The following is a 15,047-nucleotide window of genomic DNA, read 5'->3' as shown; positions in this document are numbered from 1 at the left end:
GCTGAAGTGACTGCTTCAATATCACCGGAGCGATATTTCTTTGACGACGTAAAAATGCTTTAATAAAAACGCCCTGAGGCAGAATTTTGCCAACATAATGCCTTCGAATAGGACTATTGAAGCATTAATTTTGGAAGAAGAAATGACTCTCTGACGTGCGAAACTGAACGTCAAAGCACTACATTTCCTTGCATCTGTTTCTGAGAGCTTACTACTTAAGTAATTAATAAGACATGAAACATGGTTACCCGTTTTACTCACCACAACCAACAACAAAACACGAACATTCTACTTTCTCGGATTTCTGTTCTCGAAACTGTTTGACGGCAATAAAAATGACGACTGTGTAAATTAAATGTCAAATATCTATCATACCCAGCGTATTGCGCCGCTTTGGATCTCGGCGACTATTATCTCTTTGCAAACTATAAAAAGGTCCAGTGAAAAATATTTGTATGAAATAATCAAGTTATCAAAGGTCACTTTTAGAAATAGGCAGAAATGTTCGCGGAGCATTACACTAAAAAAGAAGACCACAAAAAAATTTGGTTCCTACTGGGTCTCGAAAATTGTTGATCAATGCATTATTAAAGTTACGTTTTCCAACCATGATCACACATATTGGCGAGTCTTCTATATATATGTTTATCAGTCAGTTAGAAACGTAAGACCGAAACTCGCGCTTGGTTGGTGGACATAACAAGCGGGCGATGGACTTCACAAGAAACGATTTAAACAAAAAATTAAGTTTTTCTCGCTTTTATTTCGCTCCTTTTTTTCCTTTTTCTTTGAGAACCCTGCATACTTCAAACATGAATACGTCACTGGATGTGCAAAAAAATAAAAATGTTTGCGTAATATCGAACATATATGCATGTAGACATAAAATGTTAACTTGTGAATCCCATCAATGAATTTTTGAATATCGTTGTGCATGAATATTAAATGAGCCGAGTCATTATTGTTTTATGTATTTATGAAAGCATGCTATACTAGTGGTGGTCCATTCATTGGTTTTTTAGTATTGAAACAAGTTCAACGTTGAAATCATGACTCATTTATCCGACTGTAGTAGTATAAGCACTAATAAATGCATGTTAACATGCATAAGTACAGATAAGCAGATTATGCAACAAATCGCTATGATTTTCGATATTTTTTAAACGCACATCTGTAAATAATGACTTTACTGATTTACTTTAAATTAAAAATATATTTCTCTATCAAAAAATCCCCTCCGTGTGCACATAAATTTTGTTACAACTTACAAACAAGAGTAGGCGCACGAGATTTTTAATAATTTTTTCCAATGAAATTGGGTTTGTGTCTATAATGGTGTTTAGTTTTATTACTCTGCTGAGTCAGATCTATAAATTTAATGAAACCCTATATCGATTAATTGGAAATTTTCCGTTCTAATATATAAACGAAATCAACCCTGCGCATGATCATCAAGTAACGAAATATTTAATTGTTATCTAATACTTGCTTTTTCTTGGTTTAAAGCAACATGGTTCTAAGCCAAAGAAATAAGTTCGACTTAGAACGAGGTTTTCGCTATCTAACAGGAGTGTTTGCTTTTGATGCTGTTACTCTTGTAGATGGTATGATAGAATCATAAATGTTAGTTATGCATAAAAATATTCACTTTTTTGTTAATAACACCTCTCAATGAACATTCTTGCTAGAAGATTAATGGCTCTAGATATATAAAACGTAACGCCTCGCTGAAGACGATTGTCAAAGAAATCCAATTCGGGTTTAATCGTCAGACAAAGTTGATCAGCAAAGATCTTGCGCACAGCAGCGATGTACATTTAATTGTTCTTGACTTCTATATCACATGACATCATCAAAATTCTCACAACAGGTATAAGTCTCCAAGCATGGCAAAAGGCACTATATTTTGTTAAAAAAAAATACAATTTTAAACGCTAAGGAAACCTGGGCTAAAAAAGAAGACTTCATTTTGGGATAAGTAAACGAATGTAGATTACCGCTTGATGGATCTACTGACAAGCAGCTAAAGAACATTTTCATCCGGCTTCGTGTTAACTTTATCAAGATTATCAATATTTACAAATTTATTTACACTTTTAAGGATCAAAGAATTCCATAGCAAATGGAACGAAATAATTTTAGTATTAACTTTAGTTTAGTGTATGGGACGCTTCTTCCCCGGTCTATTCGGCACAGGAGTTTCTCAAGACTGTTGAAAGCAGTGATGGTGGTTCAGACATGCGAAAGAAATGTAAACGCCAGAATTGAACAGATCGAACTAAACGTGATTGGAACGGGCGTACAATTTAATCGAGAAATGTGTTCAGAAGTCTTTTTTTTACACTTTCTTCTTTACAATAAAAGATTAAGGATTAAACAAAGCAATTGAAAGCATTATAGTGGGATATGGCCTCACAGAAAAAATCCTACACACTTCTCTCCGCATAACAAGTACGAATATTATAGTTGGGATTGGCCGACCCTAAGCCACTTCGTGTAGTACAGTTATTCAGTAGTTTTGATAATAATGCAGCAAAAATTCCACATAATTTTCATGTAAAGGCATACTTCTCATGAAAATCATGTTGGACACCACGTTAGTATCTGTGTATCGTCCCTGTCTGTCTAACCACGGATGACTTTATTATTTTTATTACTCTTAAGTGTCATTTGAAGAGAGTCGGAGGTTGTAGAGACGGACGCACGTGGCATTGCGGAGCTAACTAATTCGAAAGATGTGGACTTTCAATTCTTGTCTCAGTTACAGGGGTTACAACTAAACATATAAACGAGCTTCAACCTTATAGTAACAAACGGAGGAACAAAACCTACTTACCCAACGGGCCGACCATATGCCCTGGGCCATTCTCTCTCTGTGTCTTCCATTAAAAATCATGGGCCGAAGAAGATGGGTAGGGTAGGGTACAGAGTTATCAAAGATTTATAATCTGCCCGTTTGGCAATTACGTTTCGTTATTGGGCGAAGCCCAAAAAAATCCAATGGCCAGATCCAAACTTAGCAAACTTCATTTACTTCCAGAAGGAAACTGGAAATTAGACTTTCTCTACATAAAAGGGCTTGCTTTTTATGATAACCCTTTTATATGTTGGGGTCTGAAAACTAGGCCTATGCGATTCAAATTCCCTGCTGTTCATTTTTTGGGTGACTTTACTATTATATGTCAGTGTTCATTATAAAATTTAAAAAATTAGTCCTTTTTCTAAAGAGCTAACTCGTCATGAAAAGTCTTATATGGAACGGGGCCCAAAAATTAGGCCCATTTGGTCCAGACTTGGTCCGCTTCTTTAAACCTTAAAAAAGTGAAAAAAAAGAAAATTTAATCACTTAAAACTTTTTGTGGGCATGGCAGATGTTTTCCATTTCTGCACTAAGGATAAGAGAATGTGGGAGGCTTCAGCCTTCTAATTTTAATAATTTCCGAGTAACGAGCAAATATCGAGAAAGTTAAAAAGACGGACTTGCGTTTAGTTTACGCTCCACTGTATGCTTCCGCTCCGACCGATTTGGCCCATTTTCAATACGAACCTGCGTGGAGAAACTTTCAATGTTTCTACCAAATTTGAAATCGATATCTTCATTTTTGCGACCAAGAGAGTGCCAACAACACACACCACACAGACACAGTGACGGACAGACATGACTAAATGAATTCAGAATTTCGCGCAGATCAAGAATATATATACTTTATACGTGAAATTTCCTTTTGGGTTTTACACACATTGTGGGCAAAAACAAAATGAGTATACCCCGATCTTACTCAGTGAAGGGTACGAAATATCAAATACGAAGTATAATTATAAAAATCTCCTTGAATATATGTTCCTCTATAGTAAATATCAGGCGCTATAGTCTCCATAAGTAGCTAAATGAAATGACAAACTGAATGCTTCATATTAGCGTACACTAAACCCTAAATTGAAATTGATAGTCAAACCAGTCAGTAATTAATAACTATTCTCGTCGCTATGGTTCAGTGGATTCACGCAAACATCTCGAGGGAAATTTTTTTAAGACATGAATAAATTTTATGTTTTCCCGTCACACGTACGATATTTTCGATCCCCAAACATGAATCACAAGTTAGAAAAATCAAAAAATCGAGAGAAACTTCTGTGAAGGGAAAAATCCAGTGGGATGGTTTTTTTTTTAAGTTCTATACTTTTTATTATCAGCTTAAATTAATCTCACGACCGGTCATTAGCAGATGACAAATTAAAAAACTATAAGCTATTCACGTGCTGGATATGACGATATTAAACGCATAGTTCAAATAGATTTTAATAGCTCGTAAACAATGATTTTAACTAACTGTAAACATTGTCGGATAATGGTGATGTATTAAATCTTCTATACAGGTTGTTAATAAGAAAGGTATGTGAGACGTTTATGGACATACATATAAATGTATAATACAATCAAATTGAGGACTTTGAATAAGTTTGAGGCCATCACATATGAAAAGAAAGCTGAAATTTTTCCTCTTTCTGTTCGTAGAGTCATACAAGTTAATGAATGTTGCAGTCACATTTAGAAAATCGAGCTTTCTAAATGCTTTGATGGGCGGAAGATTGTCAGTCAATTTAGGATCCATTCATCCGTCTGCTCATTAGTTGACTGAGCTCGTAGCAGTGTACAAACTTAAAGAAAAAGTGTGCTCTCACCAGGTGCACAAATGCTTCCTTCACTTTATTTTTAATCGCACTACGGACAAAATAGAGATAATGAACACGATTTTAAGAAAACGACAATTTTTGTAAATATATATCTACTCATCTGAAAACCTGTGTTTCAAAGACAACACGAATCGACCGATTTTACCTTTAATTAGCAAAAAAAAAAAAAAATGTTTAAAATTTTTAATTCTTCAGTTTCCAAGATTCATTCCAAATCCATGCAGTTCTTATCATAATATTCGCAATTATTTGTTCTATGGTGGATATAACAAGCATACAGTGCACTTACACGTTTTCAATTCGCTGACATTTACGCTTTCTTTATTTCCTTAAAACAATTTAGAAAGTCATAAATAATTCAGTTAGCTAAACTTTAAGTTGACGAAAATAATTATTATTTTTTGTTTTAATGTTAAATAATATCATGCGACTTTGCAAAAATATTCAATTAAAGCATTGTTATGCCCTCGCCGCTTGTGTGCGGATGTATGCAACACCCAGAAGGACTTGATATAAATCCATCTTTTGTTGCACCGATCGAATCAGAAGAGTTTTTTGTGTCGGTCTAAGCATATCGGTCCGCCAGTCTTCGTGCACATACTTATGCAGCAAAAACTCTGAACACCTTTGCTTTCCTTGTTTTTTTCTTTTTACCCGTAAAGTACAGTAATATTCGACAGTAATATAAAATTTACTTGTTTTCCTTTTTTCTAGTCGGCGATGGGTATAAAGGATTCGGCCATCACCGAATATTATTTTCTCACCTGTTTTTCGTTTCGTAAAACGTGATATAGAAAGTTTTTCATCCTCTAATTGCATAAACATCAGTTTATATGAAAGAGCAAACTTTCATTACTTAATCTTAGTGACTCTTTTCTTTAAACGCTTCCTTAAACTTAAGATTATCTAATTGAATACAAGCATTTTCGTTACTCTTTAATTTTCCAGTACTATCTGAAAAAACGCGAGAGTATATCTCCACACTTTTTAAAGCAAAAAAAAAAAAGAAAAACGTCATATATAGAGAGAAGAGAGTCAAAGTAAAGCACAATTTAGTGCATTAATCTTGAGTAGTTTACCTTAGCAGTGATTTTAAGAAAGAATAGGGATTAATACGACTGAATGAGAAGAAATATCTTACATTGACTTTGTATAAAACATGCATTTCGATTAAACTTTACATCATTCGTGTTAAAATATTGAAACAGAAAGCATCAAAGAAGAATATTAAAGACGTTTTGAAAAAAAAAAAAAAAACGCTACAAGAAAATATAGTCGAAAAGAAAAAATAGATAAATAAATCTAACATAATTAAAAATAAAATATACTTTAACGGGAAGAAAAGGCTTTTTACACTGAAATTTTATCACCTTTTAAATTGATTTCATTGTTTGTTAAGAAAAAAAAGAAAATGGATGTGGAAGGTTTCCGGAAATACGGCAAAGAAGTGATTGATTATATTTGTGATTATTCCAAAAATATCGAACAACGTAATGTGGCTCCAACATTAGACCCTGGATATTTAAAACAGTTATTACCAGGTATAGTATCGTACGTTCTTTTTACTCCAAATCGAAACGTCGAATAGCTAAATAGATCGGAATTTTGTGGCATGACTGCATTATTTTATTGAAAAATGGTTATAACGTTTATTATTGACTAAAAGACGTGCCATGTTGTTGGCGAACGTCAGCCATTTATGTTCATAGTAAAACTTCTCCAATATTAAAATAAATATTTCTTAGATTTTAAAAATCAACCAGAATCCCTTTCTATGAATCAAGAAAATTGAGCGAAAGAAAATTATTGAGAAAGGAACAATAAAAGTTTCATGGGATCGGCACGACGAATTTAAGGTCACAGCAACATTTGAGGACTGGTGTACGCGAACGGTATTTAAGGCCACAACAATAATTCAATTGAATTTATTAAAATTTAATCTGTTTGATCGACAATCTTCAGAGCAATGATCTCTTTGGGATGCTTTATTAAATTTAGCGGCAGAAAATGTATCTGAGAATTATATTGCGATACAAATTAAATTTGTTTAATGACCGAACTTTTAGAAGTTGGCAAAGATTTCTTAAATTTGTTAAGAATGAAACGACCCATCAAAACCTACCTAAGCCAAAAACAAAAAAAATAATGCTCAAAAAAACCATTCTTAACACTAAAGTAATATTTAGGCTTACGCATAGGAAAAAATTTTTAAAATACTGAATCATTGTATTTTTTTTTTCATGAAAGGAGTTTACCTGATCATTTACTAATTAAAGAATTGATTGGAGACTGTTCGGCGACATTGAATTTCTTTGTTTTTAAGTTAAAAGCTTTTATAAGTCAGTTTAAATGGCCAAAGGATGCTAAATTAAACAAAGGAAGAATAAATAAATAAAAGCAGATAAATAAAAAAAATAAATTAAATAATTAATATATAAATAAAAAATTTACACAAATAAAAAATAAATAAAAGTAAACCACAATATAAAAAAAAATGATTACACAAATATAAATAAGAAAAAAATGCGTAAATAAATCGACAAATAAATAAAAATTAAAAAGTAATAAAATAAATAGATAAATGAAAGCCAATAAAAAAAATAAAAGTTACATATAAATAAAAAAATAAAATGAATAAAAACAATAAACAAATAACTCAATCAATAAATGGAGAAAAACTAAATAAACAAAACAGAAAAATAAACCAATAAAAATAAATAAAAGAAATCTAAAATTCGATTAACAAAAAAGAGAAAACATTAAAACAAAACACTAAAGATGAGAAATTTACTTCAAGCTGAAGACAAACAAACACTCAAGATAAAAACTTTTAAAACCGATATCAGCCATCATGTAGAGCCCTGAAATAGTATTTTCCTAACCGGGTGCATGTAAGCTATAGACCAGTCTTTCGTGCCTATAATGGCACGCCTTTGGAACGATCAAGATGAACTCCCACATTTGGTCTCAGACCATCAACAAAGATTATGTATGGTTTTCCCTCTTCCAATTTTTACGGTCGTTCAAGGCAAAAACAAGCGGATCTAAAATATGTACATTTTTTCGGATCTCTTATGCCTGTTAGTGGTACTAACAACTAATGCAGCTAATCTAACATGCTCTCGTCAGTTGGATTCGAAGCGTAATAGTAAGGAATTTTTTTAGGCAAATTAAGAAATGAGCCAAATTGTTTATTTAATTATTTTTTTTAAATTTAAAAAAAATGTTGTAGGCAAATAGACAAATAAATCAGATACTTGCGTGATAACGCAACTTTCCTTAATTAATTGCTTTTTTACTTATAAACAAACCTTATTTATGATATTAACAAAAAATTTCGTAATTAGCGTGCCTTGAATATGTATTAAGTCTCTGGAAAATTTGTTCAGTTTATTTTTATAATTGAAGAATATTTTGGAAAACGATTCAATGCAATTCATTTATAGTGCACTTCTGCTTTGGAAAATCTTATTTTATTCTCAGAAAATCTGACTATAAAATTAATGTTTATTGAAATATTAGTAAATATTTTTGCGATTTTTCAAAGCGCATAATTTAATTGTTTACTCATTGTAGCTAAACTATACACAGAAAGTACCAGAGGTTTTACTCAAAATATAATAATTCATCACGAGAAAGAAAAATTATCTGTCCGTTTATTTATATAAAAGTTATATTCACTTAGAGGCGAAATTTTGAAGGCTCATACAATTCATTAAGTGTTGTGGGCACCTCTTTGCGCAAAATGTTGGATGACTTATGATAAATAATACATATCGACAAAGAGCATAAATCATACAAACAAAGCGATCTAAATTTTGCGGGAATCTGTATGTATCACGTTTACATTGTGGTTTTCGGAAGAAGCATATGATTTTTGATAAACGTAGTTGTAATAGATCGGATTCTATTGCAATTTAGCTCGTTTGTCAGTGAGTCCATTTGTCCGTTTGTCACGTGTTCTTAGCAAACTCGGAGCTGGAAACTGATTGCAAAAATCTCGTTCGATAGTTATGTAATAGACAGAATATTTACGGCATTCTGTGCATAGAAAGCGAGCGGATCTTCTTCTTATCTTGCAAATACAAGTTTCGCACATAAGTAAGTGCTGGGCGTTGGAATGGTCGTTCTAAACCGCACATAAATTTCTTCCTTCAATATTTTTGTTTTAAGAGTCCATTTGTAAGCAGATGAGCACTCAAATAGTCACATACATGTTCAACACATTTCATGCCAACTGAAGAGAAGATAACTTATTTTCTTATTTTGAAAAATATTCGATGCAATTGATTTCTAAATACAACACGATTCCAATGACATTCACGGTTCTTTGCACTAGAGCCGATTAGATAGAACCGATACCCGAACGCTTCGTTTACTAAACTTGGCCTAGTTTCACCAATAGCGTGTTCTATACATGTCTTTTTAACGCTCGACCTTGACCAAGGACTTCAAATAATTTTACTAGCAATAGTCCAAAGGTGTTAAATCAAAACTCCACGGAAGCCATTCGTTACCAAAATTCCTTGAAATTACTGCTTAGATGAGTGAGTAGCTTGCATTTCACCCCATGAAGATTTCCTTAACATCGCCTCAACGTCGGGATTTTAATTTTGATTTCAAAAAAACAAAAGTTGATAAAGCCATCAGCTGAAAAACTACACCAAACGGTTTTTATTTATACAATGTAAAGATGTCTCAGGGATAATTTGCGGATTGGGTTCCCAGCAAAAAGCAATAATTTTCTTTACTCACTGAATCATTGAGGTGAAAGAGACCTCAAGTAGGAAGACGATTTTCTTAAAAGAAAAATTTGCATTGTGAAAACAATTATATTAATAGAAAATTTAAATAATTACTAAAAGTTGTCGAAAATAGCCTACCTACCTAGCGGAAAAGGAGTCACATTATCCCTGCATAGCTCAACATGTACATAGCTATATATATGTATATACACTTCCATATAAATACAACATGAGACTCATATTACTTATGAATGTAGTTGAGTGGATGTAGATATTAATCTGTTTATAATTAATTCATTCATTGTGCCATTAAGAGGCACCGTTATTTGATTTAATGCAGACTTCTTACCACCAACAATTGTGTTACACATAATGAATTTATTATTATTATTGTTATTATTATTATAATACTATAAATAAATAATATTATTATAATAAATGCTAAGATCAAAGCCTTAAACCACTAGCATCTAAGGCTTTCGGCTTTGTTAAAACTCTACCGCATTTGAGGCAAGACTGCCGTTAGCTGGTTTTCCCCTATACACCGTTAATAAAAAAAGTACTATGTGTTGTGAATGAAGAGAGCACAGGGTTTTAATAAGTAAAAAATAACTAAATAAGAGAAATGGTGGATAAAAAATCTCTCTCATCTGTTAAATGAGACGAAGTAGCAGAAATGGCGTGAGCATATCTGTTAAATGGGAAGAACTCATTTACAAACACCAATATTGTAACAATTTATGCCAATTAAATTTCAATAATGTGGAATATATTAATAGTCTAATTAAGAAAATAGGGAGTAAACCCGACTTCAATGAAGATCATTTAACCACGACCATTGAGCTGCTAGTCGAGACTCGGCCACTCAGGCGTATGAAACCGCTTGTGCTCTTAACTGTTTGTAAGGCAAACGTAAATGCAGGATATAAGTTCTGATAGCCATAAGCATAACTAATGTCAGTTAGCATTTTCTTTGTCACACAATTCTTCATCCATCAACCAAACGTGTGTCATCACTCATTAAATTCGTAGGATGACAGACAGATGTCAAATAACTGTTTACGAATCCATGATTTTTAGATACCTCCGATCTTCAAAAAAAATATATCAAAATATTATAAAATCCCGCCCATTAATTTACAAATCGTCGTTGTTTTAATAACATTACCTTTGTTTGGGAAGATCTGAAGTTGGCACGTTGCGTCACGTGTGCAACCAAATCGTCTCAATGTGATCGAATTTTGACAAATTTTATTTGCAGGTGCCTTTGCAGGTACAAATCTTATGGATTCGTCAATAGTTGCGACACAAATATATCATCCTACGAACTTATTAAGTGATGTTATTTATTTAATAGATTTTTTTTTCTATATATCGCCCACAAACAAATTGCATAATTCATCTTCCAACATGCTATAGCGAAAGATGTAATAACAAAGACTAATAGCAATCGATAGCTGGGACGGTCGATTTTTGCCGGGCCATAATAAGTGGGACTAAAAATAGCTTAGATCAAATTATTTCTTCGATTATTTTACAGCATTTTATTTTATTTTGAATGCACTTACAAATATTTTTGGGCGGATATTTATCCTTTATCTTTATTTGTATCTTAAGCTGCTTTATACATCAGAATGCAAATGCAATGCAGATGATGGGTACGGGAATTCATTGTAATCTGAAAACAAACTCACTTTTGTTTTTATTTTCATTCGTTCAATAACATCTAAGATTCGCACATTACGTTGTACCATAATTAAGTGCGAGTAAGTGTTTGTGTTTGCAGCATCGTTATCATAAAGAAAAGATACTAATTAAAAGTAATTTTCTTACAATATAAGCGCAGAGAGCTGATGGGGAGAATTAGAGAGAATTCGAAAATGTGAGAAATCGTTAATTGAATTATAGATAATTATACACAAATAAAACGTATGAACAAATTGATCATGCAATATGTTTTACTCCAAAGAATAGCTTGAGTAAAGCAACAAATATTCTGGAAAGCATGTAAAACCAGCATGTTGAGCCACGATTGTTCGCCACTAGATTCCCTACATCGTTTCACTTAAAAATTTATATAACGACTTCCCAAAATAAGGCTCTGTATAAAACTTGGTGGAAAAAGTGATCCGATGCAAACCATTTTCAATGCGGTTCTTCGTTCGGCCATATCATGACTCTGTAACAAATTTCGTTACACTATGTCAAAAATTACGGCTTGTAGGTTTAACACAAAACGCAAGACTGTTTGGCGGATGGACAAGCTTAGAAAGTGATCCTAAATCGATATGTACAATAATATATGGGTACGCCGTAAGTTCTTTTGGGTGTTGCACACATCCCCCCAAATTTAATATATATCCACGTACTACCAGCAATATAGGGTATAACAATGAGCCCTGAGAGAAAATAAATATACCATTCCTGAGTTATTCATGAAACTCACTATGCATTAAATTAATTAAGAAAGCTCGAATGAATATATCTTGAACGTGTTAATGACTTGTTATTTTTTAGACTACTTAATATATGGTCAATTCCTTCCGATTTTATTAATACATTTTTTACATAACTTTCCTCTTTTCAGCGGAAGCTCCTTTAAAAGCAGAGAAATTCGAAGATATTTTAAACGATTTCGAACAAAAAATTATGCCTGGTGTTGTACACTGGAATCATCCGAAATTTTTTGCCTACTTCCCATCGGGCAATTCGTTTCCTTCGATTTTAGGTGATATGTTAAGTAGTGCTATCGGGTCTATTTGTTTTTCATGGGTGCGTGCAAATAATCGGTTTTTCAAAAGTTTTGCAATCTTGTAAGGTTTTATTTTCCATTCCCTTTTCAGGCTGCATGTCCGGCCGCCACAGAATTGGAAACTATAGTTATGGACTGGTATGCGAAAGCATTAGGTTTACCAAAGGCTTTTATTAGCAGTGCATCCGCCGGTCACGGGGGTGGGGCGTTGCAAGGCTCTGCGTCAGAATGTACTCTCGTGTGCATGATCACAGCTCGTTCAAGAGCGATAAACAAATTAAAAGGCTCCACAACCGAAATACATGATAGCGTGTTCTTACCTCAGCTTATAGCCTATGCCAGCAAAGAGGCTCACTCATCTGTTGAAAAAGCAGCCAAAATGGCTTTAGTCAAATTGCGTATAATTGAAGCAGATTCGCGTGGACGCATGCGTGTAGATCTTTTGCGACAATCTATACAAAATGACATCAGCGCGGGACTAACACCGTTTTTTGTGGTGGCAACCGTGGGCACAACGGGAGCATGTGCTTTTGATAATCTTACCGAAATCGGTAAAGTTTGCAAACAGATATCAAGCATATGGTTTCATGTAGACGGTGCCTACGCTGGCAATTCGTTTATATTACCTGAAATGCGTGAATTTTCCAAGGGACTGGAATACGCTGACTCGTTTAACACAAATCCTAATAAGTTTCTCTTAACGAATTTTGATGCATCCGCAATGTGGGTCCGAGATATTATGTCTTTGAAGAGGGCTTTAAACGTAAACCCGCTTTATTTGCAACACGATCATGAAATGGCAATTGACTATAGACATTATGGAATTCCATTGAGCAGAAGATTCAGGGCTTTGAAATTGTGGTTTGTTATTAGAACGTATGGACTTAGCGGTCTTAGGGCCTACGTAAGAAATCACATAGCCTTAGCTAAGAAATTCGAAGCTTTAGTGAGAAGAGATGATCGCTTTGAGGTGCGGAATGATGTCTTTTTGGGTTTGGTGTGTTTTCGTATGAGGTAAATATTATACTTGTAGTGTACGAACTGTATTATTTTTTTTTAACTCACAAAAACTTCTAGATCTGCCGATCAATACAATCAAGAACTGTTAGCGCATATTAATCAATCGGGTAAAATGCATATGATACCCTCAATGGTTAATGGCAAATATGTTATACGTTTTTGTGTTACCTACGAACATGCGACGGAGAAACATATAAGTGATGCATGGAACGAAATAAAAACATTTGCTGAAGATATTTTGAGAGATATAGCATTGGAAAAAGCGTCATTACCGCCTACACCCGAAAAAGAGAAAACTCAGTCTGAATCTCAAATAATTACCTGCAAACCGCCAATCAAGAAAAGGCTGTCGCGCACCAAATCATTGCGATTCTCTTTTACCCGCAGCATATCCAGAGACATTTTCGAATCACAATGTGAACACCTTAAAGATGGATGTGCACCCATTCTTGTGGTCGACGCAGATTTGGCAATGGAAACTATTTTAAAAGTTTCTACAGAAAACGACAAAAACCATCTGAAAGGCATTACAGATGAAGATACGGACGAAGCAAGCAATTAACTTTAATTAATAATCGTAAACTTACAGTATTTATTATAGCAAGTATTATAATAGTATTTGTGCCTTATATATCGATTTGTTCCTTTTATAATAAAATTTAATTAAATGGAAACACATCCTTTAATGTATTTTTTTTTTCTTAAATTTATCGATTCATGTCGTTAGACTACGGAAAACAAAATCGCAAATTCATAACCACCATCACCATGAAACATCAGTATTTTAGCCGATCGTGACTACTTCACGCTAAGTTTGTGGAAAGCTCTTAAACCTAAAGCATTAAAAACCTGTTATATAACTATTAATTAATGTAAATAATGTCAAATGAACGCGAAACTTCCATTCAATTGCTCAGAACATAAAAGATATAAAGATGAAGGAAGAGATGAGCATTGAAAAATGAAGGTATTACTAGGAAGTACAAGTCTAATATAATCGAAGAATAGGACAGGTAAATATAATTTGCAGTTTCATATATGGAAACAGAAGAGATCAAGCACTAGCGCATCAATTGATATTCTTTGGACACGTCATTCGTTGTATTATGGCGGCAGAGCTAAATAAATTTTTTGATTTTTTGTACCTTGTGAAAGATGGGGGGAATATTCACTATGTCAAGATATTCGCAATACCGAGAGCGGAGCTTTAGAGACCTTATACAGTATATATATACTTGATCTTGACTTGGTGTATAATTCTCAATCGTCTAAACAATGTCTGCCTGAGTAGAGTTTACGACACAGGCACTCCTACTCGCGGAACTTAATATCAACTTGAAGTTTGGCAGGAACATTGGAAGTTGTTGCACGTAGGTATATTTCAAAAAAGGACGAAATCAGTGGGACATGCCTACAGTATAATGCAGTCTGAAAATGGTTTCTTTCCCATAAACAATAAAAAGAGAACTTATGTTGTGCAAATCTGGCACAACCGTCTTTTTAGGATAAAGATAAAATGGATATGAAAGATTTGGCCACATCGGAATATAATATTTTTACTTGGTTTTTTGCTAACGCCGGTCAAATAGTTACCCTAAAAACAAAAGAGGGTATAATTTGAAAAAATCTTTTGTGTCGTTTTTTTATATAAATTATTTCGCGATAGAATTAAGCGATGTTTTAAAGAATGACTTTTCTCATCAGGTAAACTTTCAACAATCAAAAACTTACGTTTGACTTTGCATCGAAATATTTTGATTTGTTAAATCGACAGAAGATTTTCAAATAAAACTTGAAGCGAATTTATAAAAGAATATAAATACCGGCCTATCAAA

The 15,047-nt window shown here is 33.4% G+C and overlaps 1 protein-coding gene across 1 annotated transcript; it reads left to right on the top strand.

Annotated features, from left to right (window-relative positions):
• Nucleotides 1-5,882: 5,882 nt before the first annotated feature.
• LOC119641269 (aromatic-L-amino-acid decarboxylase) lies at nt 5,883-13,793 on the top strand. The gene is made up of 4 exons (XM_038039866.1): nt 5,883-6,236; nt 12,028-12,212; nt 12,284-13,206; nt 13,270-13,793. Exons 1-4 carry the CDS (start codon nt 6,107-6,109, stop codon nt 13,772-13,774), a joined length of 1,743 nt encoding a protein of 580 aa, XP_037895794.1. The 5' UTR covers nt 5,883-6,106; the 3' UTR covers nt 13,775-13,793.
• The last annotated feature ends 1,254 nt before the right edge of the window (nt 13,794-15,047 follow it).

Source organism: Glossina fuscipes, unplaced genomic scaffold (assembly GCF_014805625.2).
Source record: "Glossina fuscipes isolate IAEA_lab_2018 unplaced genomic scaffold, Yale_Gfus_2 147, whole genome shotgun sequence".
NCBI classification, from domain to species: Eukaryota; Metazoa; Arthropoda; class Insecta; order Diptera; family Glossinidae; genus Glossina; species Glossina fuscipes.
The sequence above is the reverse complement of the archived record's forward strand: the minus strand, read 5'-3'. Positions and strand labels throughout refer to the sequence as shown.